The sequence below is a fragment of the Bactrocera neohumeralis genome, chromosome 4, assembly GCF_024586455.1.
Source record: "Bactrocera neohumeralis isolate Rockhampton chromosome 4, APGP_CSIRO_Bneo_wtdbg2-racon-allhic-juicebox.fasta_v2, whole genome shotgun sequence".
In the NCBI taxonomy this organism is placed as follows: domain Eukaryota; kingdom Metazoa; phylum Arthropoda; class Insecta; order Diptera; family Tephritidae; genus Bactrocera; species Bactrocera neohumeralis.
In genome coordinates this window covers 13,317,594-13,342,898 of record NC_065921.1, presented here as the reverse complement: position 1 = coordinate 13,342,898, position 25,305 = coordinate 13,317,594, and the positions used below count along the sequence as shown (strand labels likewise).

At 36.5% G+C, this 25,305-nt stretch overlaps 1 protein-coding gene across 1 annotated transcript in view; it reads left to right on the top strand.

The window, feature by feature from the left end:
- The window catches only part of LOC126756340 (kazrin), a 156,984-nt gene that overhangs the window by 66,631 nt on the left and 65,048 nt on the right, over nt 1-25,305 (top strand). Inside the window, 2 exon segments of the mRNA XM_050469322.1 lie at nt 18,498-18,976; nt 22,474-23,161. Coding sequence (XP_050325279.1) covers nt 18,863-18,976; nt 22,474-23,161 — 802 coding nt within the window. The 5' untranslated portion in view covers nt 18,498-18,862.

Here is a 25,305-nt window from a genome sequence, read left to right as displayed (position 1 = left end):
ATTTTTAATTGTTAATGTATGTATGTATGTATATGAATTGACCTGTTTTATTAGAGCCGTAGTCATGCAGGATCTATGGCAAGTTATTTCAAAGCTGCCCTAAACTCCGTAGTTCTTCCGGAGTATAGTTCGCTTGGGGGTTTGACTAATATATGTTTACACTGTAAAGCAAAACATTTCGGAAGTGAAAAGGTACCTGTACTTTTCATTGTTTTATATTCGTAATATATGTATGTACATACTTATTGTCTTAATATTTGGTTGAAATTGTTACTAGGTAAGAAATGGCTTTACGACATGTTGTCATGGCGGAAAAGTTAAACTTCAAGAATTACGTGTACCTGAGTTTTTGAAAGCTGTGTTAGAAAATGACTTGAGCTCTTGGCGGGGACACTATTTGGAGAATATTCGGCAGCTAAATAGTTCGTTTGCTTTTGCATCATTCGAAGCGAAAATTGCGGAGCCTACAGGGCGCGGACCATATTGCTTCCGAATACATGGATCAATATATCATAGGGTAGGTCCATTGCATGCAGATCATCCTTCAGAATCCTCCTACGCCCAACTGTTTATTCTTGACACACATAATTCAAACTGCGATAGGTATTTGCTGAGAGAAATCCACGAAATGCTTTCATGCTTTCAAATATTAACCCCTTGGCAAATGAGTATAAGCATATGGCGCAGGTTGAACGCGAAGAGGAACAGAGGGCCAGAGAAGAAAATCGCAATGCTCGCCGAATTGGCATGCTATTTTTGCTTAGATCGATTATAATGTGATATTCACCAAAATGAAATACCTTTTGGTGGAAAGGTTATTTTATTAGGTGGTGATTTCAGGCAAGTTATTCCTGTGGTGCCCAATAGCTCACGCGCCGCTATAGTTGGTAATTGTTTGAAACGGTGCTCACTTTGGAAATTTGAAGCTATATCCTTCTGCTTCAATACAGCTTTTTGCACGGTTCAAAAGCATGTCGAAGGAGTGTTTTAGTTCGTTGGCCGGTATGGCCGCCAGTATGCTGGTGCAAACCTTTTGAATGGCCTCTACGTCTGCATAACGCTTTCTTTGTACGAGCAAATGAGTTTTTCCGAAAAGGAAAAAATCGCACGGTGCCATATCAGGTGAATGCGGGGAGTGGTTAATGGTTAAAATGTGATTTTGACCTTTTTAATGATGTCCTTCGAATGTTGGATTCTGAGCAATTTTTGGTCGTCAGTCAATTTTTGCGGAACAAACCGTGCACACACCTTTCGTCAGCCCAAATGTTCGGTCGAAATGCGATAAATCGATGTTTTGGAGATGTTCAATTCTATTTTCATGAATTTCAATGAAGATTTCGGTTGATTTTAAATGAATTCACGCACAGTTTTGATGGAATTTCCGGTGATCAGGGATTTTGATTGGCCCACATGTTGTTCGTCATTTAGATATGTCCTCATGACCACTTTGAAAACGTTGAAACCACTCGTGCACTCTGCTACGGGATAGGCGATCATCGCCATAAACTTGTTTCATCAATTGAAACGTTTCGGTAAAAGTTTTACCAATTTTAAAAACAAAATTTAATGTTGGCTCTTTGTTCGAAGTTCATTTTCGCACCGATAACACAAACATACTGAACTGAAAACGCAATAACTTCACTTCTAATCAATGCAGTGTCATGCAATTCTCACTGGACAATAGATAAAGAAAGCAGATTCTAACGCACCAGTCGGCATATAGATGGCGCCACCAGGGGGCGCTAGATTCCTGTTTACTTTGGTACGCACCTTGTACTTTAAGAAAAAATAGTAATACTTTGTTCATAATTTTCAAACTCTTAATTTATTCTTAAAAATCTATGTCTTCCCATCACAATAATCCCCCTTGGCCCCAAACACACATGTACCGACGTTGTTTCTAATCCTCGAAGCAGTCGTTAAAGTCGATTTCCGATAGCCTTCAATGTACGTAGCGATTCACGTTTAATGTCTTCAATTGATTGCCTGAAGCGGTTTTTTGAGTGTGTTGAATATTCAGAAGTCACACGGAGCTAAATCATTTGAATACGGTGCTTGCGGCACGATATTAATTGAAAATTTGTCGAAAAACTCACGAAGAATCAATGCAGTATGTGACGGTGCATTATCGCGGTCCAAAAACCAAGAGTCGATGGCTCATAATTCCGGTTCTTGGTAAGAATAGCTTTGCGCAAACAACGCATAAAAGTCAAATAGTATTCCTCGTTGACAGTTTGGCCAGTCGGATGGAGTCCGAAGTGCACCATACCTCGATAATCGAAGAAAACGGTAACTTTGATCTTTGATTTGCTTTGCCTTCATCTCACTTTTGTGTTAGTGATTTTGGAACCAATCGTGCTTTCACTTTTCTTAGGCCAAAATGATAATTAAAATGGTTTTTACTGATCCTTCCGATATACCAACGATGCCAGTAAGATCTCTGATTGTTAATCGCCAACTCTCAAGCACCAATTTCTTTATTTTGTTAACGTGTTGATCATCAGTTGATGCTGATGACCGTTCCAGACGTGGTTTGTCCCCACCATGCTGAACTTTTCAGCAGGAGAAATTTTATTTCGCACTCAAAATTAATGGAACTTCTTTGTTGAATAATTTCACTCATCATAAAAATCACCGAATGCACTTTATGTACTTCAGAAAGACAAATGTGTGCTAAACATTAATTATTATTTTGATGTGACATTTGGTACAGATGTCACTGACAATCATATAAACCTAGAAAAGAAATATTTCGGCAATTGGGTTTTTTGCACGAAATTTAAACTAAAAAGTTTTACTGTTTCTTGCCCACAGATAAGTTTGCCACCAGATTTGTCATAATCAGAAGGAAATTACTCTATAAAATGGATGTTTATTTGATCATCGAAGAGTGAATGACAAGTTGAGTCGATTTTATCATGTACGTTTATCATTCTGTCTATTCCTCAGCTGGTCTGTGTATACCCGAGCTAGTCTTTCGGTTTATAACCTTCGCGGAAATTGTTGAGATCACTATAGCATATAGCTGCTATACAAATTAACCGATCAAAATCAAAGCAATCCAAACAAACTGCGGAATGAAATGGAAACACTTGTTTTAGTTGGCAGAAAAAATACGAATAATTAGTCATGTATACTATAATGCATTCGAAAACATCTTAGTCATCCTTACGCTATATCAATTACATGGTAATTAGTCCACAATATTCCGGTAACTAGAGCTGTATAACCATATATACAGAGATAACATACTATATACAAATTAGTTATTCATTACTTTACAACTAGTACCAACCAAAACTAGTCTGGCGATTGCTTTTTTCACATCATCAACTAAAAGTTTCACATGTTGATACAACAAGTCAGTCTCTTACACGTCGCTCTGAAGCGTTGTTCATCTCTGTCCCGTCGCTGTGACAAATTTTGTGAAAATATCTTGGCCTACTTCCTTACAAGACCAAATTGACGCAAGAACTGAAGCCGCTTCATCATCTGTATCGTCGTACAAGTATATTCGTGAATTGAGCTTAGCAAAAACTTAAAAATAATCCCGATTTTCATCGAAAAATCATATTCAGCGATGAGGCTCAATTCTGGCTGGCTGGCTTCGTCAATAAGCAAAATACATGTGCGTTATTGGCCAGGCAGCAATCTACATGTACTCCATAAGTCACCATTGCATCCCGAAAAAATTACAGTTTGGTGCGTTTTAATGGCCAGCGGCGTCATTGGGCCCCACTTCTTCCGTGATTATCAAGACCGGCACGCTACTGTTAATGGGAATCACTACCGCTCAATGATAACGGAATTTTCTTGGACCGAATTGAGTGATCAGGACTTGGACAATATGTGGTTCCAACAGGCGCCACAAGCTACACAGCGAATGTCACAATCGATTTATTGAAACCCAAGTTTGGTGAACGTGTTATATGACGAAATGGCGTGCGATTTGACGCCGTTAGGCTATTTCCTATTGGGCGTGGTCAAGTCTATGGTCTACGCCAACAAGCCAGCGACGATTGATGAACTTCGTACGAATATCGAATGTGAAATTGCAGCAGTATCGGCCGATTTATGCTTGGAAACCGTCGAAAATTGGGTTCAGCGTCTGGACTTCTTAAAGCGTGCCCGTGGTGGCTATTCAAAAGAAATCGAGTTGCATACATAATAACATCGAATGCACTTTCAGAGGAATAAAGCAATGAAATTCTTGCCAAACCGTTTTTGTTTTATTTAAAAATTTTATTTTTGTATTTGTCAATTGCCAGATTATGGTCAGGAATATAACAGTTACATAATAGTTAAGAACTTATGCTTTATTGCCTACTTCAATTTATACCCTCAGGAACGATTTTGAGTTTTTCAGCGTATTTTATAAAAATATAGTACATGTGCAGCAACTTGCATGACTATAAAAATTGCTTTGAAACGCACACTATTCTTATTGACCACCCTAATGCAAATCCACTTACTGCCAAACAAACGACTGTACTTGTGCGTTTGTACAAACTGCATAACTTATGTGTGATTAGTACTGCATATCTCAATATTCTATTGTGATTAAGTATTTACGATTGCCAGCGATAGCTTCACCTGTGGTTTTGCCTGTCAAGCTGCGGTCATGCGAATGACCATGAGAGAAAATTTATACCGATAATAGCTGAGAATGCTTGAGGTTTGCTTGTTAGCTTTTCAGTGAAAGCACAGTGAGTTTGTGTGTCTTTGTATGTGTGTGCAGGATTATTCTGAACTGAGTGCATTTAATTTATGGCTTGCGTTTTGTGTCTATTCTGCTAATTTCTTGTTAAATTTGTTTAAACGCACAGAAGTTGTGGTAAGTACAATTTTGCTCTGAGGTAATTAAGTCATTAAACAGAGATAGAAAGAGCGAAATGAAAAGATATAGAAGGAAATATAAATTTCAGAAGAGAAATTCTATGTTGGCCTTAGCCAAAAATCTGTAGTGTGGGCTCTTTGTATTTGCTTGTATTTGCTTGGAAAAGTTGCTTGTCTAAGATATTTTCATAATTGAATTTGTTATGCAAATGATAGTATCTGCACACAACAGCTTAAGTGATTTACTATATTCTACATCAAGTTAACTTAACAGTGCTGACAGCAGAGGGAGATGTGTTAGATCTTAATATTTGAAAATAGAATTAAACACTGATACAAGCATAATTCTCTAAATAATATACATACATACAATTATCACATAAGTAAACCACTGCGATAATAGTTAACAAAATATTAATTTATTTAAAAACTTTGAGTGCTAGAGGGGAAGAGAGAACAATTTTCAAAGCACCTGTGGAAATTGTAGAAAGAAGCAGTTACACTATCAGAGTTATAAAGTCCTTGTACTCGTATTTGGTAATAGTAAACAGAGTTTACAAATCTTATAAAAAGTGCTACATTAATTTCTAGCTAATAATATGGCATTCTTTTAATGTTCTTTTAATGCCCTATATATGAAAAAAAAATAATTATAAATTTTATAAATAAATGATCAACATGATGAGCTGAGATGATTTAGTCATGTCCACCTGTCTTTATACACGAATTATCCATCTCTTTATACTCGAATTAGTCCGTCAGTTTGTAAGTTATCAATCTAGAAATTTGCACAAGTCTTTTAATTCTACATGAAGCTGCTTTTTTGGCAGAACAGCCGATATCCGGCAACTACAGCACATATGTACATATCTGCCTGAAAGCTGAGCGATTACAATTAAGTCCTTATTTGGAACACTTTTTTTATTTGGCACAGATAATAATTCAAAGCAAAGCTCCAAACATATCTTTTTGATCGGACCACCTGCCTGAGCCCCTAAATTGTGGGATTTTGTGTTCAATACTACTATGGGCAATAAATAGTAAGACTTTTTAATCAAATTTCTGTTGCGGAAACGTTCATAATGTTGGAAAAAGCGTTCAAAGACAAAATTATTCAAAGGGGATCGAGACGACGAACCACGTTCAAGACGGTCATCAACATCAACTGATGATCAGCATGTGAATAAAATAAAGGCATCGGTGCTAGAAAATCGCTTTTAACAGTCAGGGATCTTATTGGTATCGTTGGAATATTGTTAGGACTAGTCAAAACCATTTTGAAAGATCATTTGGACTTAAAAAAAGTGAAAGCACGATTGATACCAAAATCACTAAATTTTTTTGAAAACCAACGTTGCGTTAACATCTGTGAAACAATGCTTTCCGACTGCCAGGATGTCATGAAACGTATTATTACTGGCGATGAGTCTTGGATCTATGCTTACGACCCGGAAATTGACGATCAATCGGTCGAATATCGTGGCAAATGTGAACCGAAGCAGAAAAACCACGTCAAAGCAGATCAAAAATCAAGGTTAAGTTGACAGTTTTCTTCGATTATCGAGGTGTGGTGCACTCTGAATTCCTTCCGACCCTCCAAACTGTCAACAGGGCATACGATTTGAGTATTTGTACGTACAGTTCTTGGCTTTTTCACACGATAATGCATAGTTGGTTACTGCATGGATTCTTCATTAGTTTTTCGCCAAACTTTCAACCAATATCGTTCCACAACCACCATATTGGTTAGCTTTAACTCCGTGTGACTTCTGGTTATTCAGAAGACTCAAACGACCGCTCCGGAGAAACGGTTTTGGTCCATTAAAGACATTAAACGCGAATAGCTACGTACATTGAAGTCTATTCCGGAAATTGTCTTTTAAAACTGTTTCGAGGATTGGAAAAAACGTTAGCACAAGAGTAATGAGGAGAAGGAGGATTACTTTAAGGTGAACGACATTGATTTTGAGGACTAAGTTAATAATTTTAAACTTGTGAACAAAGACTTACTATTTTTGCTCGTAGTACTATATGCATATGTTATGGTAGTCATTAGATGTAGACTCTATTGTCAAATTTTATACAAACACTTAGGTTCATATTACTTATAAAAGCAATACAAATGAAGCCAACACATTGACCATTTCAGTAATTTTTTAACCGTCTTATTTACTATAAATAAATTTGATAAAATTCTATAACTCTGAAGAGAACACCCTATAAGGAAAGCTTCAATATATAGACAGTATGTGATTTGTAAATCTATATCTCTACATGCGAGTTCAAGCACATACTATATACCATATATGTATAAAGTATACGTCTGCACGAAGAAACTATTCAATTTAAAATTTACATTCGAGCAAAAGATCAACTTTTCTTCGCCTACGAGTACAATCGCTTCAAGTGCTGTGCTCTAAAGGCAGCATATGTAAATGGATAGGAAAATTTGCATGTGAAAAGGGCTACGTTGGTCGCATGCTGTGCGCACTTGAGAGCGAGAGCATGTCCTTCTGACAGGAATTTATAAATACAGTTATATAGTTTACAATGTAAGTACACATACAAATATATTTACAAGATGTATTTGTGCCCACTACTGTTTACATACATGTACGTTTACTTATTTACTTGTATTCGCATACATACATACATTTATATGTGGAAGTGACTGAAATTGTAAGAGGGCAAAAGGGGCATGTGTGACGTATATCTGTGCATATATTCAAAAAAAATGCTGAAAATGCGTTGAAAATTCATAGACAAGTGCTTTCTAATGTCCTTCTGCTTGCATAAACATCTGTCAATCTGAAAACGTCCAGTAGCGTGTACATGCAAAAAATAGACAGAAAACTTAATCACGACTTGCTACAGCAAAAAGTGTGCTAAGGGGTAAATCAGTAAAGGCTTTTAGTTAAAGAGTAGTTAGGATGTGTATATTTGTTTGTGTGTGAAAAGGCAGCGCTAAAAAGTTGTACTATATATTATTTTTTCATATTTTAGAGTTTAGAAAGGAGCTATTTCTTACACAATTTCTACTCTGAAATTTTTCTTCTGAGTGTTTCACACTTCACGGCAAATCTAATAGACTCTGTTGAGGATAATAACTAGATATCTGAAGAGTGTATTTTTCAGAAATTGAAGATGTCTTCCCAATATTCTTATTCTTCCAAATTTCAATTAGACGCGGACAATTATTTGGTAAGGTTGATATTAAGGTAATTTGTTTTCAAAATAGTTATTATATTTAAGATTTTTTGTCAAGAATTCCATTCCTCTTCTTCTCTAATACCGTAGATACCGCTTACGCGCTTATATCCCTGTTTACAACAGCGCGCCAGTCGTTTATCCTTTTCGCTGTTTGGCGCCAATTGGATATTCCAAGCGAAGCCAGGTGCTTCTTCACTTGGTCCTTCCAACGGAGTGGAGGTCTTCCGCTTCCCCTGCTTTATGTTTCTCACGTTCAATGTTTACATGCATTCGGACGCCTTGATCTAGCCAGCGTAGTCGCTGTCTCTTAATTCGCTGCTCTGTGTATATGGTCATATATCACGTACAGCTCATCGTTCCATCGACTGCGGTATTCGCCTTTGCCAACGAGCAAAGGACTATAAGTCTTTCGCAAACCTTTCTCTCGAAAACTCGTAACGTCGACTCATCAGATGTTATCATCTTCTCTGCACCATATAGCTGGTTTTGAATAATGAGTGACTTGTGAAGTTTGGTCTTTGTTACTGAGGAGAGGACTTTATTTCTCAACTGCATACACAGTCCGAAGTGGCAACTGTTGGCAAAAGCTGTTCTACGTTGGATTTTGGAGTTGACGTTATTGTTGGTATTAATACTGGTTCCATGATAGACGAAATTGTCTGCGACTCCGAAGTTATGACATTTAGCAGTGACGTGGGAACCAAGACGACTATTTATTTGTCCCCGTTCACAGCCAGACCCATACGCTTCGTTTCCTTATCAAGTCTGGAGAAAGCGGAACAACCAGCTTGGCAGCGGCACCTTCCCAATTAAGGGAACGAACATTTCATCTGCATGCTCTTAAATCGTTATCATTAACACGTTTGCAGTGGTCGCCATCCAAAGGGTGTCTCTGTGTGCTGTTTTTTACGTGGCGGGTCCCAAGCCCCGCGAACAACCCTGGGGGGGACTATTTGGCTTATCGCTATGACTCACCTTCAAACGGATGTTTTTTTGACTACCCAGAGAATACTTGGTCTAAGACTGAAAGTCCATCCTCTATTTCCCATTCCAGGACAACTAAATATTTGCATATATCTATATTTATATATATTTCGAAAAAAACAACTCATATCTTTCCTGCTGACTATTTATCTAAGAGTGCGTAGAATGTATGTATGAGTATTTTACATGTATCCCAATACATATACACACACATATACTTGTATATGTTTCAGTACATTTGTGTGAAACTTTGCCTGTGAGCAGTTAAGCGCTTGAGGTTCTTATGTCAAATTTATGCGTTTGACCTAAATTTCGCCTCAAAACTGAGTTGTATGCCCCAAAACAAACGACCACGACTATAACTGAATTATAACGTATGTATGCATGTGTGTGCGTGTATGTGACGATCAAGTTGTATTGAAGCACCCAGTGTTGACCATTATTTTGAATTATTTCAAACCGGACAGTTTGGTCCTGCCACAGTATCACTTAAGTGGAAGTTCTGAGTCGCAATGTTTGGTAGAATTGATTGGCTCACAAAATTATTGCCGGTTATGCGAGGCAAGGCTTCGGCAATAATATTTATACGCAGATATAAGCAATATCTCTGCACATCTACACTCGCACATTTATACTCACATTCACCTATACAAAATGGGATATATTCATGAGTGTGGTTTTGTGCTGATGTATACGGTATCGCTTCCAACTTATTATATGAATGTTGCATATTGAGTATCAATAAATGTTAATTTAATAGTGACTTCATGCCATGCATAGCAAGCCAAATCAATTCTGCAATTTCGTATTTGCGCCCTTATAGGTACATGTATTCTCTCACTTACCGTTATGTGCTTGGTGCGTATTTATTTGTATTGCTTTGCACGGTAGTGTGGTTAGCATACATACATATGTATGTCCAGGTCGGTTAGTTTATTAGGTTGCTATACTGATAATCCAGTTAAATTAATTTGAAATACGAACACGGATAGTTTGTGTGTGAGCTTTGCTTAATGTAGTTAACCCTAATATATGGTATGTTGTTGCGTATGTTAAAGTAACCCGAGTTTTGAAAAATTTATACACGCACTTAATTGAGTTTTCGTGTACATAATGCTGTATGAATTTAAGGCCTGCTAATGAAGTAAGGACGTAAAATAGTTGAAAGGGCTAAATCTAAGCTGAAAAACAGTTTATATACAAATAGTTAAAATATTGTTTCTGTTGCAGATAATGTAGGTGGATAAAATTATTTTAAAATATGCAAAAAATAATAATAATATTAGTCTCAATAGCTGTATTCGATGCGCTAAGCGGAAGAGAGTAACGGATCGAACAAACTATACCAGCTGCGCAAAGTGAGTTCTATCACATTAATAAGGTACTCATTTGCTTTCTTGTATCGAATTCAACTTGTTACTTTGCTTTGGTTTTTTTGACACAAAGCCTTCAGAGACGGTCGAGAGATCGTTGAAGACACGCCTCGTTCTCGGACGATATTCGAACTCTTCTACTGATGGAAATAGTAAAAAAGTGACGTGTATAGTGCCTGAAAATTGTCAGCCAAATGTTAGAGAGATCTTGGTGAATATTTTGAGTATGAAACACGTGCTTATGAAAAATGTTTCTAAGGCTGGAAAATCGTTGGCACAAGTATATTACATATAGTGGGGATTACTTTGAAATGAAAAAAAAAAAATAAACATTGATGAATAATTAAATATTTTGCGTTTCATTTACAATTTCCGGGTATTTTTTGTGACAATGTATAATGGGCCTATAACTATATACGTGTATTTTTTGTTACAAAATTTGAACATTTATTTATAAAAGACATGCACAGTGGTCAGGGAAGCAAATAATGCACTAAAAAATTTAATTAACATTTTATTCACATTTTTTTCATCCAAAATTGTTTATTTAAAAAATTGCAATTGTGCCAGGAGTAGTTTTCAAAGTATTGCCCGTGTGATGCTATTAAATTTTCCTTTTTTTTACAAGTTTGATTGCATGACAAAGGAACTACGTCGGCTTGACTGCCAATAATGATTCCACCTTACCGTAATGAACACGTATTGAATATTCCAGTGAGCGCGCACTGCGTCGACTGGAACAAGTAGTAGCAAGTTGTAGTTACAAGAGGCTTGGTGTAGGCTATAAGGAGGATAAGGCAAAACTTTCCAGACTCTGTTTTTCAAATATTTTTTAACAGGTTCTCAACATGAGGCCGATATGAAAAACTATTGCCTCTTGTTCAGTCACATGTTATGGGAGTTTTTCGGAAATCACTCACTTCAACTTGAAAAGTTGTTTAATTATTTTACCCGTTTCCAGAAGCTCTATTATAAGATATCCTTCGAATCCAGCAAATACAAATACAAAGTTCGTTTGGCTGGTTGCTAGGTTTTACGTATGGTTTTTTGTCTCTTACTAGGTTGTAACCTCCCAGTAGTAACTTGGCGTGACGCCTTCCTGTTGCCTGCTGCCAGTGCCGTTCTCTCCCCACTCTCTTCTCCAGCCAAAGCAACTCCTTCATAGTGGGAGGCTTAAGCTGAGATCGCTTGACTATTGCAGAATATGGCGATACGCTCGCTGCGATTATTGCGATGGTGATTGATTTCTGTGCACTGACATATAGCAAAATATTCTGCATGAAAGATGCTCGGAAAACATCCTATTGGTATGGATAGTTTGGTATGTGGTCCCGCAATGCCTGCTCCAATGCCTTCTAGTATTTCCGAGCCGTCAGTGTACCACTGGATAGTGCTGTCCCTCAGTTGTAGGTCGATCGTGGAATCACTCCACTCCGCCTTACTACCGAGAGTAACTCTCTTGGAAGAAGGACCAGTTTTAACTATCTTATTCCATCTATTAAGCTCTAAGGAATTAGTATTTCAATTTGTTTAAAAATATATTTGTTATCCTCGAGCATTTTAGGAGGAATTCCATATGAAAACGTGCAGCGCAGTAGAGTTCGCGGAACGCCCGTGTTTCTTATGAATAAATTTAATGTTGTTGTAATATGAAATACTTAGAAAATATGCGCTGCTTGCTCGAATCTTATTGTTTAATAATGGTGTGTCTGCGCTTCCTTTGTCGCTTGCGAATGTTTGATGTTTTACAAATGCCTTATTAAGGGGCATTAAATTTGGATATACAAATTACGTTCCAAAGTAAACAGGACTTTGAAAAAAAAACAGAACAAATGGTTTTTTCGGCAAAATCAATTTATTTTATTCAAAATAGTCTGCTTCTGCTTCTATACAGCTTATTGCGCGGTCCAAAAGCATGTCGAACGAGTGTTTTAGCTCGTTGGCCGGTATGGCCGCCATGGCCGCCAGTAGGCGTCAGTCAATTTGTTCGGCCAAAATGCGATAAATCGATGTTTTGGAGATGTTCACCTCCATTCTCATGAATTTCACTGATGATTTCGGTTGATTTTTGATGAATTCACGCACAGTTTCGATGGAATTTCCGGTGATTACGGATTTTGATTGGCCCACATGTTGTTCGTCATTTATATCCTCATAACCACTTTGAAAGCGTTGAAACCACTCGTACACTCTGCAACGGGATAGGCAATCATCGCCATAAACTTGTTTCATCAATTTAAACATTTCGGGAAAAGTTTTACCAATTTTAAAACAAAATTGAATGTTGGCTCTTTGATCAAGCTCATTTTCGCACCGATAACACAAACATACTGACACTTAAAGTGCAATAACCTCACTTCCAATCAATGAAATGTCATGAAATTCACACTGAATTCAAAAAGTCCTGTTTACTTTGGAACGCACCTTGTAAGTTAAAGCATGGCAGATTATTTACAATTGAAAACCCATATTTACAATTTTGTTAATTATTAGTTCATATGCTTAAATCAGGAAGCCAAGGGAGCTGAGTATGCTATTATTAAATATAAGTTGAGTGTACCTGTACCTCTAGTTAGTACAAAGCTGAAAAATAATTTCTTCTTTTAGCTTTAGGATATGATGCTCCTGCATAACTGAGTACATATTTAAAATTTTTCTTGTATGATGTTATTGCCAGATTCGAATCTTCCCAAAGCTGTTCAAATGTTTAAAAGTTTCAAATGTGATACTTTCTGTTAAATACTTGAAATACCACAGCAGCATTTAATTTATGTTATAACGATAATGAAGCAGTTGTCTCAAAGTAAAAAGTATTTAATGGAAATAAATTCTCTAAATACTTTTGCACTCTTCACCATTTTTTTGATATTCACAAATTATTATTAAATCGCATTGAAGCGTCATCAATTACAATTTAATGCAATGGAGATGATAAAGGTATTGACAAGCATTGTCGTCACTTCAACGTGACAATTGCAGACATTAAATATTAGAGAATGTTGGGCATATGTAATTAAAAGTTAGTGTACTAGAGATGTGTTGGTGTGAGTGCATATAACCTAAGTGCTTTAATACCTATATGTAACGGGTGATCAAAGTAGAGGTACTTTTTTAAATAGCCGTTTTTTGACAATTAACATTCCTTAAATTATTCAATAAATTTAACATAAAAGTTGTCCGTTTGAGTTTCTCAAAAATACCGTACTATCCATTCGCCATAGTTTGTCTTGCTGTTGTCATTGAAAAATATAAAATATACACTTTTAATAGACAAGTGAATTTCTTCAATGACCCAGTTACTGCTCCTCATCCGTATTATCCTTCTGTACTCAACGTAACTAAAAATTATACAATATTATTTTTTTTTTTGCTGAAACCACCTTAAAAAATGCCGACCGTAGTAGTCAGTGCAAGTTTTCGCTCCCTAACCGAGAGTGAAATTTGAGTAGCCTGTAGCTCAACATTTCATAAAGTTGCTCAACTAATTAGTGGAAACCCGGCACTGTTTCACCCCTCGCGCCACATTTTGCATAATCCAATTTGAGTTGTAGCGAATTGTAGCAATTTTTTGCTTACTTAATTTCACCCTACTCAATCTATTTACTACTATTTCTCAATATCAGCCAGTATTGTTTTTGCACTACGCAACCTACGCTTGCCTCGATGGCGCTGCTTTCAAATTGACTCACCTTCCAAAAGTTGATGAACTTTTTGCCCTGGCATGTCGGTTGCAGCATATTGCTTGTTACCGTAACTAAAAAGCGCTGCAAAATTTCATTTTGTTTTTAAATTTTTTTTGCTCAAAAATGAAAACTTTTTCACCTTTTTCAGTTCTCAAATCCACCATGCTTGGCAGTATATTGGATCTCTCTTTATTTGTATATATATTTTTTCGTGCTCCTGGTCGCTTCCGATTTACAGGCAATTTGAAATTTATTTGGGCTATTGGGTACCAATGTGCACACGCTAATAAATATTACGCCTTTTACACATACATATGCGCCTATTTAGTGTGCATTTCCATAGGCGAGCGCTCAAATGCAATAACGAAGCGGAAAAAGGGCGTTCTGTTTATGAACATGCCAGATCATACTCGTATATATGTGCACTTGTATATATCTATGATATATGCCGTAAATATGCTTTGCAGTTATTCGTGTGTGTATTTGACCGCTTTTGGTTGAGCTGCCAGGACTCTACGCATGAGTGCCATTTCACTTAGCAAAATACATTTGTATGCAGCTGTTTTGAGTATTGGAGCAACGTTTGTAGCCCAGCTTTATACTGAACTATATATAAATACAATTTTTATTTCCCTGTCTGTGTGTTATACATGCTTATTCTCAATTCTTGCGCCTCTTTATCCCTTTTGCAAATAACTTCACAATTGCCATGTTTCTAAAATATGCACTTTACTTCGAATGCGGGCTCAAACTGACCAATTTTCTTATTATATATGTACTTATGTACATACTTGACCTATATAAGGAGGGTAGATAATACTTTAAAGTGCCTGATCAGAAAAAATGTTGAAAAAACGAAGAATTCAGTAAAGAAAAATTCGTGCTATTTGAGCTTATTTCAAAAGAACAATTGAATATTTCAGTCTGAATTTATTCAAATATTTCACAATCTGACTTATATGTACTAAACTTATTGGCTTTATTGAGCATAAAGAAAGAAACAACGAATTCACATGATTGTACCAACAGCTCAGATTTAAGGAAAAATGTTCACTTAGTTCTTTAATACCACTCACAGTTTTACCGATGTCTACTGTATAAAGTTGTCCAACGAAAGGATAACCAAATATAGTGTTTATGTGGACGAAAGCTTATATGGACGAAATTTTTTTGATTTGAAAGAGCAATATAAATAAATTGTTAAAATTCAAGTTAGTGTCCTGTGGGATATAAAAGTGGTTAAGTTGAATAGTTTGTGAGATATGCTATTTTGTCTAAAAGTTGACGGCTTTCAGTTTGTCTTTTCAACCCTTAATTGATCAAATCTGCGCCGACTGTTTTAGCTCGTTTGGATAAGAAGTCGTATTATAAGAATCAAATACTTATGCTTTCCTATATTAGAACTATTTTTATATCCTGGACAGAGTAATAGATGACGATGGAGCAGACGTCCCAAAAAGGGAGACCCCACAATCTGCGCCAACTACCGTGGGATAAGCCTCCTCAACATCGCTTAGAAGGTTCTATCAAGCGTACTGTGTGAAAGACTAAAGCCCAACGTCAACAAAGTGATTGGACCTTCCTTATCAGCGTGGCATTTGGCCTGGAAAATCTACAGCTGACCAGATATTCACCTTGCGTCAAATATTGGAAATGAACCGTGAAAAGATAATCGGCACTTACCACCTTTTCGTCGATTTCAAACACGAAAAGAAACTGCCTTTTTACCGCTAAGGAAGAGGTTTCAGACAATGCGACTCCCTATCGTTCGACTTCTTCAATCTACTGCTGGAGAAAATAATTTGAGCCGCAGAACTTATTGGAGAAAGTACAATCTTTTATAAAAGCGTAAAACTTCTTACGTATGCCGATGATATTGATATCAATGGCCCCAACACCCGCGCCGTTAGTTTTTCTTTCGCCAGTCTCGATAAGGAAGCAAAGCAAATTGGTCTTGCAGTTAACGAGAGCAAGACGAAATATCTGTTGTCATCAAACAAACAGTCGTCGCGCTCGGGAGTTGGCTCTCACGTCACTGTTGATAGTCATAACCTTGAAGTCGTAGATAATTTCGTCTATCTTGGAACCAGCATCAACACCAACAATAACATCAGCCTCGAAATCCAACGCAGGATATCTCTTCCCAGCAGGTGCTACTTCGGACTTAGTAGGCAATTTAGAAGTAAAGTCCTCTCTTGACGAACATAAACAAAACTCTATAAGTCACTCATTATTCACGTCCTGCTAAGTATATGGTGTAGAGGCATGGACGATGACAACATCTGATGAGTGACGTTACGAGTTTTCGGGAGAAAGCTTCTGCGAAAGATTTATGGTCCTTTGCGCGTTGGCCACGACGAATATCGCATTCAATGGAACGATGAGCTGTATGAGATATATATAAGACGACATTGACATAGTTTTGCAAATTAAGAGACAGCGGCTGCGCTGGCTAGGACGTGAAGGCTGGCTAGGTAAAAAAGAGAAATGATTGGCGCGTTGTTGTTAACTCAGGTATAACGGCGGTGTCTACGGCAGTAAAGAAGAATAACAGAGTATATTAAATTTTCCACTATAAAGTAAATACATATATGTATAGATGGCCAGGAAAGCCAAGAAGCTGATCATTTCTTACCATAAAAGCTTGGAATCAAGGTTTTCATTTGACGAGATATCTTTATCGAGATTATCTATCGAGAAATTAGGCGTGAAATAAGGGCTGAGGCGATGTAATCTTGGAAGAAAATGTTCACATTGAACTCTTATAGCATATAACTGCCATACAATTTTGTTATTGACGAGATATCTTCACCTAAACAATTATTTCAATCAACGAACTGCTATTATGTTATATCAACCCTCCACTTGAAGCAGAAGCACCATCTTAGCAGTGTTGATATAAATTGCTTAGGCGCTTTTTGAAGGAAAAAATTTCTATTCATACAATTTATTGAGTGTACACAAACTATGCGGCTTTCTTCATGGTGCATTTGCCCTTGAATGTAGGTCGTGGTTGAAATGTAAACACTTATTTTGACATAATTTTTTATACGCTTAAATTTTCATATATTAACCCTCACTTCTAATACATCGAGTACTCCATATTAGGGCTTGAATTGTAACAAATGTTTGTAAGTTAAACAAGTTCAACGATAAGACATATTATGCCTCTTTGTTGAAATTTATTCGTTGTTTCTGGCATTTTCGTTATATAGCCCCAGAGTATTCCATGGTTTTACTTTTGTGCGTGTGTGTTTGAAATGTGATTAAAATACAATTGATTATTAACGTTTTTTGGCAAACCTATTCCTTAGAATACGACTAAAAGATCCTTTGAAATATTTACTTTACTTTCAAATTATTTTCGATCACTGCAACGGCAATTTCGTTAAGGGAGTATTCTGGTCTGGAAGCATGAATTTCTGGTAATTTTTAAAGTGTCGTAAAAAACATGCAATTAATATTTTTACTATCCATATTTTTATTAGTTATTTGTTAATTTTACTATAGAAGAGTACAGAAAAAAATTAAAAACTAAAAAAAGTAAAAAATTTCAAAAATTATGAGCTGACGAAGTGGGGGTCTCTAAAAATTTCACTTGACCATACCCATGATTTCAACCCTCCTAGTTATCTGAAACCAAAGAAAAAAGATTATTAATATAGAATAATGTCGCAATGGCCGGAACTACGGAAAAGTGGGAAACAATTTTTTTCACAAAAAGGCGACTGCCTGAAAAAAAAGTTTTTTTTGGATCACTTTTTCTGACTATTTCGAATTTTATAAAAATAACAAAAAAAAAATTTGGGGATGGGGCTAGTTCCAACCATAGACAAGCCTATAAAGAAGACTTTATAAAAATTTCATGTAAATCGGTCCAGTAGAACCTCAGAAATCGTGGGTATCGTTCCGAAAAAGTCAGTTTTGAGAAAAACGCTTTTAAAGTTTCGCGTAAAGTCTTTTGTTCGATTAGTTCCGATCGAACCAGTTTGGATGCCGGGTCAGAAAAATGCCTATATCTCCCAAAATAATTTTAATTTTGAAAACTCCTGAATAGTTAAACTTTGAAAATATAAAAAAAATCGATTTTTTTAAATTTCTAGACCAGAATATCCCCTTAACAGGAGTCTTTAATGTGTGTGTTAATAAAGGTAAGATCCTTGCTTCATATCCTCTTCAGTCTTCTTTATTTGAAAGCTCATCAGATAATTGGGCTTTCTGATACATATATTTAAATATTTTATCAATATAACTGCACTTGCCATTCAAAATATGTTATAAAGAAAGCAATAAAATAATGTTTTAATTTTAACTTAAAAGCAGTAGAAAACTTATCAAATGATTATTTCATAACTTTAAACTCAAACGCTTATAAAAGATTTAAATTACATATTTTCATTTCTTTTTGCAGATGTTGCAGCATTAAACAAGCAAAGAAACTAGCAAAAACAAAATACACGCCAAACAATTATTTCGAGTTCAACTCACAACTTTTAAAACATGCAAAAATGCTAAGAGCATAAAATCACTTAAATGTGGGCAAATTGAAATTATTTGCATTATTCAAATTCCAAAACTATTATTTGATAATATACGCAAAAAAAAAAAAAATTAAAGTCCATAGAAAAAGTAATAACACGCAAAAAAAGCAAAAACCGAAAAGAAACCAAAGACAGCAAGCAAGACATAATTTACTGTCCACTCAAACCACTTCTGTCCCATTATCCACCATTACGAACAGTGTGACCAAAACAACACTAATACTCATTGAATATTATGCAAATAAACGGCACTTCTTCTGGTCCCACAATGGCTGCGTCTGAGCCACCAGAACCACCGCCGCGCAATCCGGATCGCATTAACGCTTCGCTACACAAACTGAGCGAATCTGTAAGTACATATACATATATTCATATGTATGTATGCATTTTCTCAAACCCACCTCCCTAGCAAAGCAAAAACTAAAAAGTTGAAATCAGAAAATATACAAAAAAAATTGTTTAATGAAAGCACGAAAGTTAACTAGAAGAAAATACAAAACTTTCTCTTTACATTCACTATTCTCGGTATTTTATATCTATGTACTTATATGCATGTGTGTTAGTGTGCACTTTTTCATAATATTCCTATAAAGCCCAAACAATGAAATAATAAGAAATGCGAGCATAGTAAACAATCATAATTTTTTTGCATGCCTTCTCCTATTCTACATCCTCTCTACACCACCTGCCTAGCATTCTTTTCTACACCTTTTCCGTCGTAGCATATACATACATACACATATCACACGCGTTTGCGTTTTTTGCTGTGTTGCTTCACCTACAAAATATTTTCTTGCCTTCTCACCTGTAGCTTGCTGGCTGCGTATGTATTGTGGGTGTGTATGTGTGTGGGTGTGTGTATGGGATTTCTTTGTACTCGCTCGCTCAACCGTCCATATGCTTTTATACTCTCCAATTTCTAATAACTTTAACTTGAATGCTCTTCGTTATTTCCACACAAACACGGCACATACATAGACACATCCACACATATGTATGTACATATCCATATATACATTTTTATTAAATTTTTTCTCAAGTAAATTGCTGAAATAGTTCTCTACTGCTATCAACCTGCATGTACCGTTGGAAATGTTAGCACAAAGCATTCAGCATCTGGCAGACTTTTGTGAGAGTTATCTATATTGCAGTTTATTTCTTTATTATGCTTTAATTTCACTATCAATATTTATGTATGTTATAATATGGGGATGTATATATGGGGAAATATATTCGCAATTTCGCTTATCTTTGCTCATGTTGCATTTTGATCTTCGTCGCCAACGTCTTTGGGTCTCATATTGTGTAGTCATATGAGACATTATGTGATGTGGATTTTGTATAAGACTTTCTTATGTACCTTGAGATCATATTAACATAAAATATTATCATCATAGTGAAAAGCTTTTACCAAGTTTCAGATTCGTTTGCAAAATCCGGGCCATTTGTGAACCTTTACCTTCAAGGAAAAACTAAAACATGCGGCCGTCAAGGAAGTACATATTTAAACACATAATAGTTTTCTTTTCTAAAACAAAATATTTTTATAAAATGCATACTCGGCCTTTGCCAAACGTATGAGTTTACTTGAGTTTACACTGAAGGCCAGTATATGTCCGCAGATATACCGAATTTCGTATGTCCCCAATAAACAAATATTTCCCATTTAATAGAACTAGTTGCTTGTTGAATGTAGACAAATATATTATATTTTCATTTCAAATACTCGAATACTCTCAGTGCTGGAGTGTTTTCATCCATTCGGACCTAGCCAGCGAACCGCTATCTCTTAGGTCGCTGTACTATGTTAATGTCTCGTACAGCTCATCGTTACATCGATTGCGGTATGCGCCGTTGCTAATGCGCAAAGGCGTCGATTGTGGGCTCCCCTCTTTGTGAATTGGGCAGAGCACTCTTGAATTCCAATCAAGTTGATAAATTTAAATTTTACTTATCAGTTCTTTGCTCCCGTATTTGAATAATTGCCATTCGAACTTCGTTATGGGCGGGCAATAAAACGTCAGCTTTTTCGTCATCGATTAGGCAATAAGGTTCACTATCTGCTGGTGTTATGCTTTCACTGCCATTCAGCAGGCTGTAGAAGCGTTCCTTCCATAATTTCAGTACGCTCTGGGCATCAGTCACTAGATCAATTTTTTCAATATATTTGTCTAGAATAAATTGAATAGCGCGATTGCCAAGCATTGAAGGCGTCACGGAACGCATTCTCCGGAATAGCCTTGAGAGCCGAGATGCATGCTGCTTGGATCCCTTTTGTCGTCTCAAAATGCCTGAATGAAGATTGCCTCTTTGTCTCGGGATCATAAGTTATTCAAAAATTGAGGGTTATTTTCACACATTTTCAAATTTTCTTGGCACACTTCCACTCGCCGCAATTTCTGGTCATCAGTAAGCACTTTTGGGACCATCTTCGGGCACACCTTGCGCATGTTCAAGTGCTCCGTTACAATGTCATAAACCACAGATTTTGTTAAATTTAATGCATACTTAGTCGACGGTCCGAGTTAAAAACTTTGCGCACAAGCGTCAAATTGGCGGTGTTTGTCAAAGACGCAGGTTTCCCGGCACGGTCTTCATCAGCGACCTCTTCCTGGCCCTCCAAAAATTCCTGGTGCCACCGAAACACACCACTTCTTGCTAAAGCAACATCTGGGTAAGCCTGCTTGATCATATCAAACGTCTCTGTCGCAGATTTAACGAGTTTCACACAGAATTTAATCGCGTACCTCTGCTCTAACGAACGCTGCATTTTCGGCTTGCACCACTCACAGAAATACGACGCGCGAAAATGTTTGTCCTGACTCTCCAGGTGCTCGGAGATAACTGACCAGCCGCTCATTCGTTAGCTAGGAACGCTCTCTACCGAAACCAGTCGGTTCGTTCACGCTCCGAAATTCAGTCGCGGCGGAAGAAAATCAGTCCTATTACTTTCCGGACAAACCCAGTATAAGCTGGATGGAAAGAGTTCAATTGTTGATGGTATTGGTTCTAGTTAAGAGTTTTGGAGCAGTTCACAGTAAATGAATCCCTTCCACTGTCACCAAACACATACCAAAATTTTTTTGACCGTTAATCCTAGCATGGCAATCGATTCCGCCAGCTCATTGCGTTTCTGGCAAGACTATTTTGAGTTGACGTTGTCGTAAGTGATCCACTTTTCAACGCCAGTAATCATCCGCTTCGGTAAGGTATCTATTATGTTGCAATTCATCTACCGTTTGCAGTTGGAAATTCTGTCTTTGAACCTATGTGGCATCCATACATCGAGCCTTATATATCGGTACCAAATGGTTTTTCTGCAATGCTTAACTCCTGAATGCTCGAGATATATCTAGGACAGAATCGACGAAATGAAAATTTCGATAAAAAATATAGGCTGTTACAGTATAAGAACCTCAACATTATTCATATTTTCGCCTCCTGTCTTGCATTTTCGTCTTTATTAAAGACTACTTGTGTCTATATATGATGCGTGATTTAACAGTTCTCAATGAAGTACGTAATCAAATAACTAACCGAGATGCTTTTTTAGTGTGATGATCATATCTTTCTTATGTCATATAGCCTATTCCGATAACCCATGTATTGGAAAAATATTGGATTTCTTTTTACTTTACTGAATATGTCAGTCGATTGTCAAGGCAAGCAGAAAACTTAACTTTTGCTCGGTCATCTAATGAAAATATAATAATTCTACATTACAAACCACTTTTGTTGCACGTTTTCCACCAAATTTCTGATTACTCTAAAAATTTCTGCTAGAAACCTATATACCTATATACTAAATACCAGTATACTTATCACAACTTATCTGCTTACTTACAGAAAAATATCAAATCTCTCGACTCGAGCATAGCAACGATCAACGAAAAAACGATTAACAATAATAAACCGTTAAAACCGATCTTGTCTTTGGATCACGGCAACAGTGCTGTTGGTAACACCACAAGTTTTAGCAACAACGCGGCCACTGCAACACCAGCCTCGAATAGCAAAGGTGCAATAGCAGCAAGCGCTACAACAGCAATTACAACTACGAATATATCTTCCACGGCCAATTTATCAAGCGGCAGCACCACGTTACAGTCAACTACACCAGCAGCGCCACTCGTGTATACTAAACGCGCTGCAACAGCGGCGGCAGCGGCTACACCAGCAACAACTGCCACCACAACAACGGTTGTAGATATCACATCGGGTGTAAACACCGGTGACAGCGTCTCGCCGCTCAGTTCGAATGGCAGTAGCAGCAATCAAACGCTCATCTCACCAATGACGATCGATAATCAGCAGCATCGCCTAAGTTTTCCCAATAAAAACGAGGTGCATGCAGCACTTATGGCACAACAACAGCAACAACATTTGAATGGCACCAATGCAACAGCAGCGCTACTCAATGGTGGCGTTGCCGGCACAGCGGGCAGTAATGCATTGAACGCCAACAATGCGAATGCGAATTTAGCGGCGACGTCTGTGGGGGCGGCGAATCATTCGAGCGCAATAAATAGCACAGGTGAGCGAAAAAAAATAAATACAAATTGATCTACAAAATGCTTGAGGATTACAAAAGTTGATGGTTGAATATTTATTTTAATGGTTGAAATAAAATTCTTAATATTCAATTAAAATGGTTATAGCATTTGAGTTGCGCCCAAATGTAGGCAATAATAAATTTCAAAATATCAATATTTTACTGTCGCAGCCTCAGTTGCACTTTTTTGAAATTCTCGCTCATGCTATAAATATGATAAATAATAGCCCGATCTTTATTTTCAAAGATCCTCATTTATCCGCACATAATATCTTCAAAGGCTCAAAGCCCACAGTTTACTTAGTTTGTCAGGAACCGTGAACCTAATAGTCCGAAAACTTGTATAAGTGTTTATGGGGTTAAAATGAAAACTTAATTTTTTCTGTGTGACAAAAAATTAAATAATAGAAACATAACGAATATGGAGGCCTAAAATAGGCAATGATGAATACATTAATATTAAAAGAAAAAAAATCTTGGAAGAATTTCGACTTCAACTGAATTCAACATTTAAGAAGAAAAAAACTTTCATTTGGTTCCCTTTCAGAAAAAAAGCTGTCGGAAATAATCCCCACCAGATGTAATACATTTATGCCAACGATTTTTTCAGTCCTCGAAACACTTTTCATAACCACTTTTGTGGATGGAATTTAGCTCCGTCAGCGAATTTTGTTTTATCTCTTCGATCGATTGAAAACAGGTTCCACGGAGGAGAAATTTCAGTTTGGGGAAAAAGAAAAAATTACACAAAGCCAAATCTGATGAGTACGGTGGTTGATCGTTGGTATTCAGTTTTTTTTTTTGGTTTCGGCTAATTTTCTTTCCTTGTTTTCATGCCAAACTCATAAATCCATGTCTTATCGGCAGTTATAATGCTCTACATGAATGTGGATTCGGAATTCGCATGATTAAGCATATCCAAAGAGCACTGTTTATGGTAGGTACTCTTTTTGAAAAAAAAAAAAAAAAAATAGCTCCATCGGAACGAGTCGAGTAAGAACGCGCTTCAGACCCAAAATATCCACCAAAATCATTCGAATAAACTCGCGAGAGATGTCGGGCTCACTTTCCATCTCTTTAACACTTCCCTGACGATTTTGGATTACCATATTTATTGTTTCAAGTTACAAATCTTAAAACCTCTCCAAGTGTTAAGTTTCGTAGAATTTTGCTCAAATATTTTATTTATATTCTTTTATGATAACATATTTTAAATTGCTAAAAAGTATTTAAATACTGATACTATATCAAAGATTTCAATACCTTGTTTAGATTTTCAATTTCTGACTTTTCAAAAATTTTCCATGAATTTAAAATTTTTTTCCATACCGTTACCTTTTTTAACGAGAGTAGTGGCAATATGCAATATTTCAGCATTGACAACACAAATGATTTATAAATTAAATTTATTCTAATTGCTGCTGTCACAATTTGAACTTTCCACAATTTGTGGCTAATGACAGTGTTTTAATTAGTTTTCATTTATTTATGATATTTGTGTCATTGAATATCTGCAAAAAAATGCAAATATGACTTGTGTGTGTTATTAGTGCAAAAATGGCAAAACTATCATAAAAGTGTTGAAATGTGTAGACTTTTTGATTTAAGTGAAAAGTTGAAAATGCATTTGGAAAATGGAAATTGTTTTCAAGTTAATTCGGAAAAGGTGTTAAATTTCCAAGTATTATGCTTGCAAGAGCAAGTTACGTGAAACAAAGTTTGCCAGTATATATGTTAAATATATATATATAAATAGTATATATATAGTATATATATGTACATATGTATATATGTAAATATATATTTGCGCCTACACGTGGCTATTATTCAGTAGTCGCAGTCAATACATACATATTCGTCTGCTTCAGCCGACATTCCTTGCGTGTGTAAAGGCATATTGCTTTGCCACATTATTAATGTCACTCATACGTCCCGGTGGTCACATTTAAAATGCTCATCTTACAACCGTATGAACGAATATATGCTATGACCATAAAAATACAGACAAGTTATTATTTTTGAGGCAATTCTTTGTCAACTCACACACACGCGCATCAATATACACACAAGTTTCAACATAAATTTTCATTTTGTGCCATATTAGTATTTAGCATCCACATACTTTG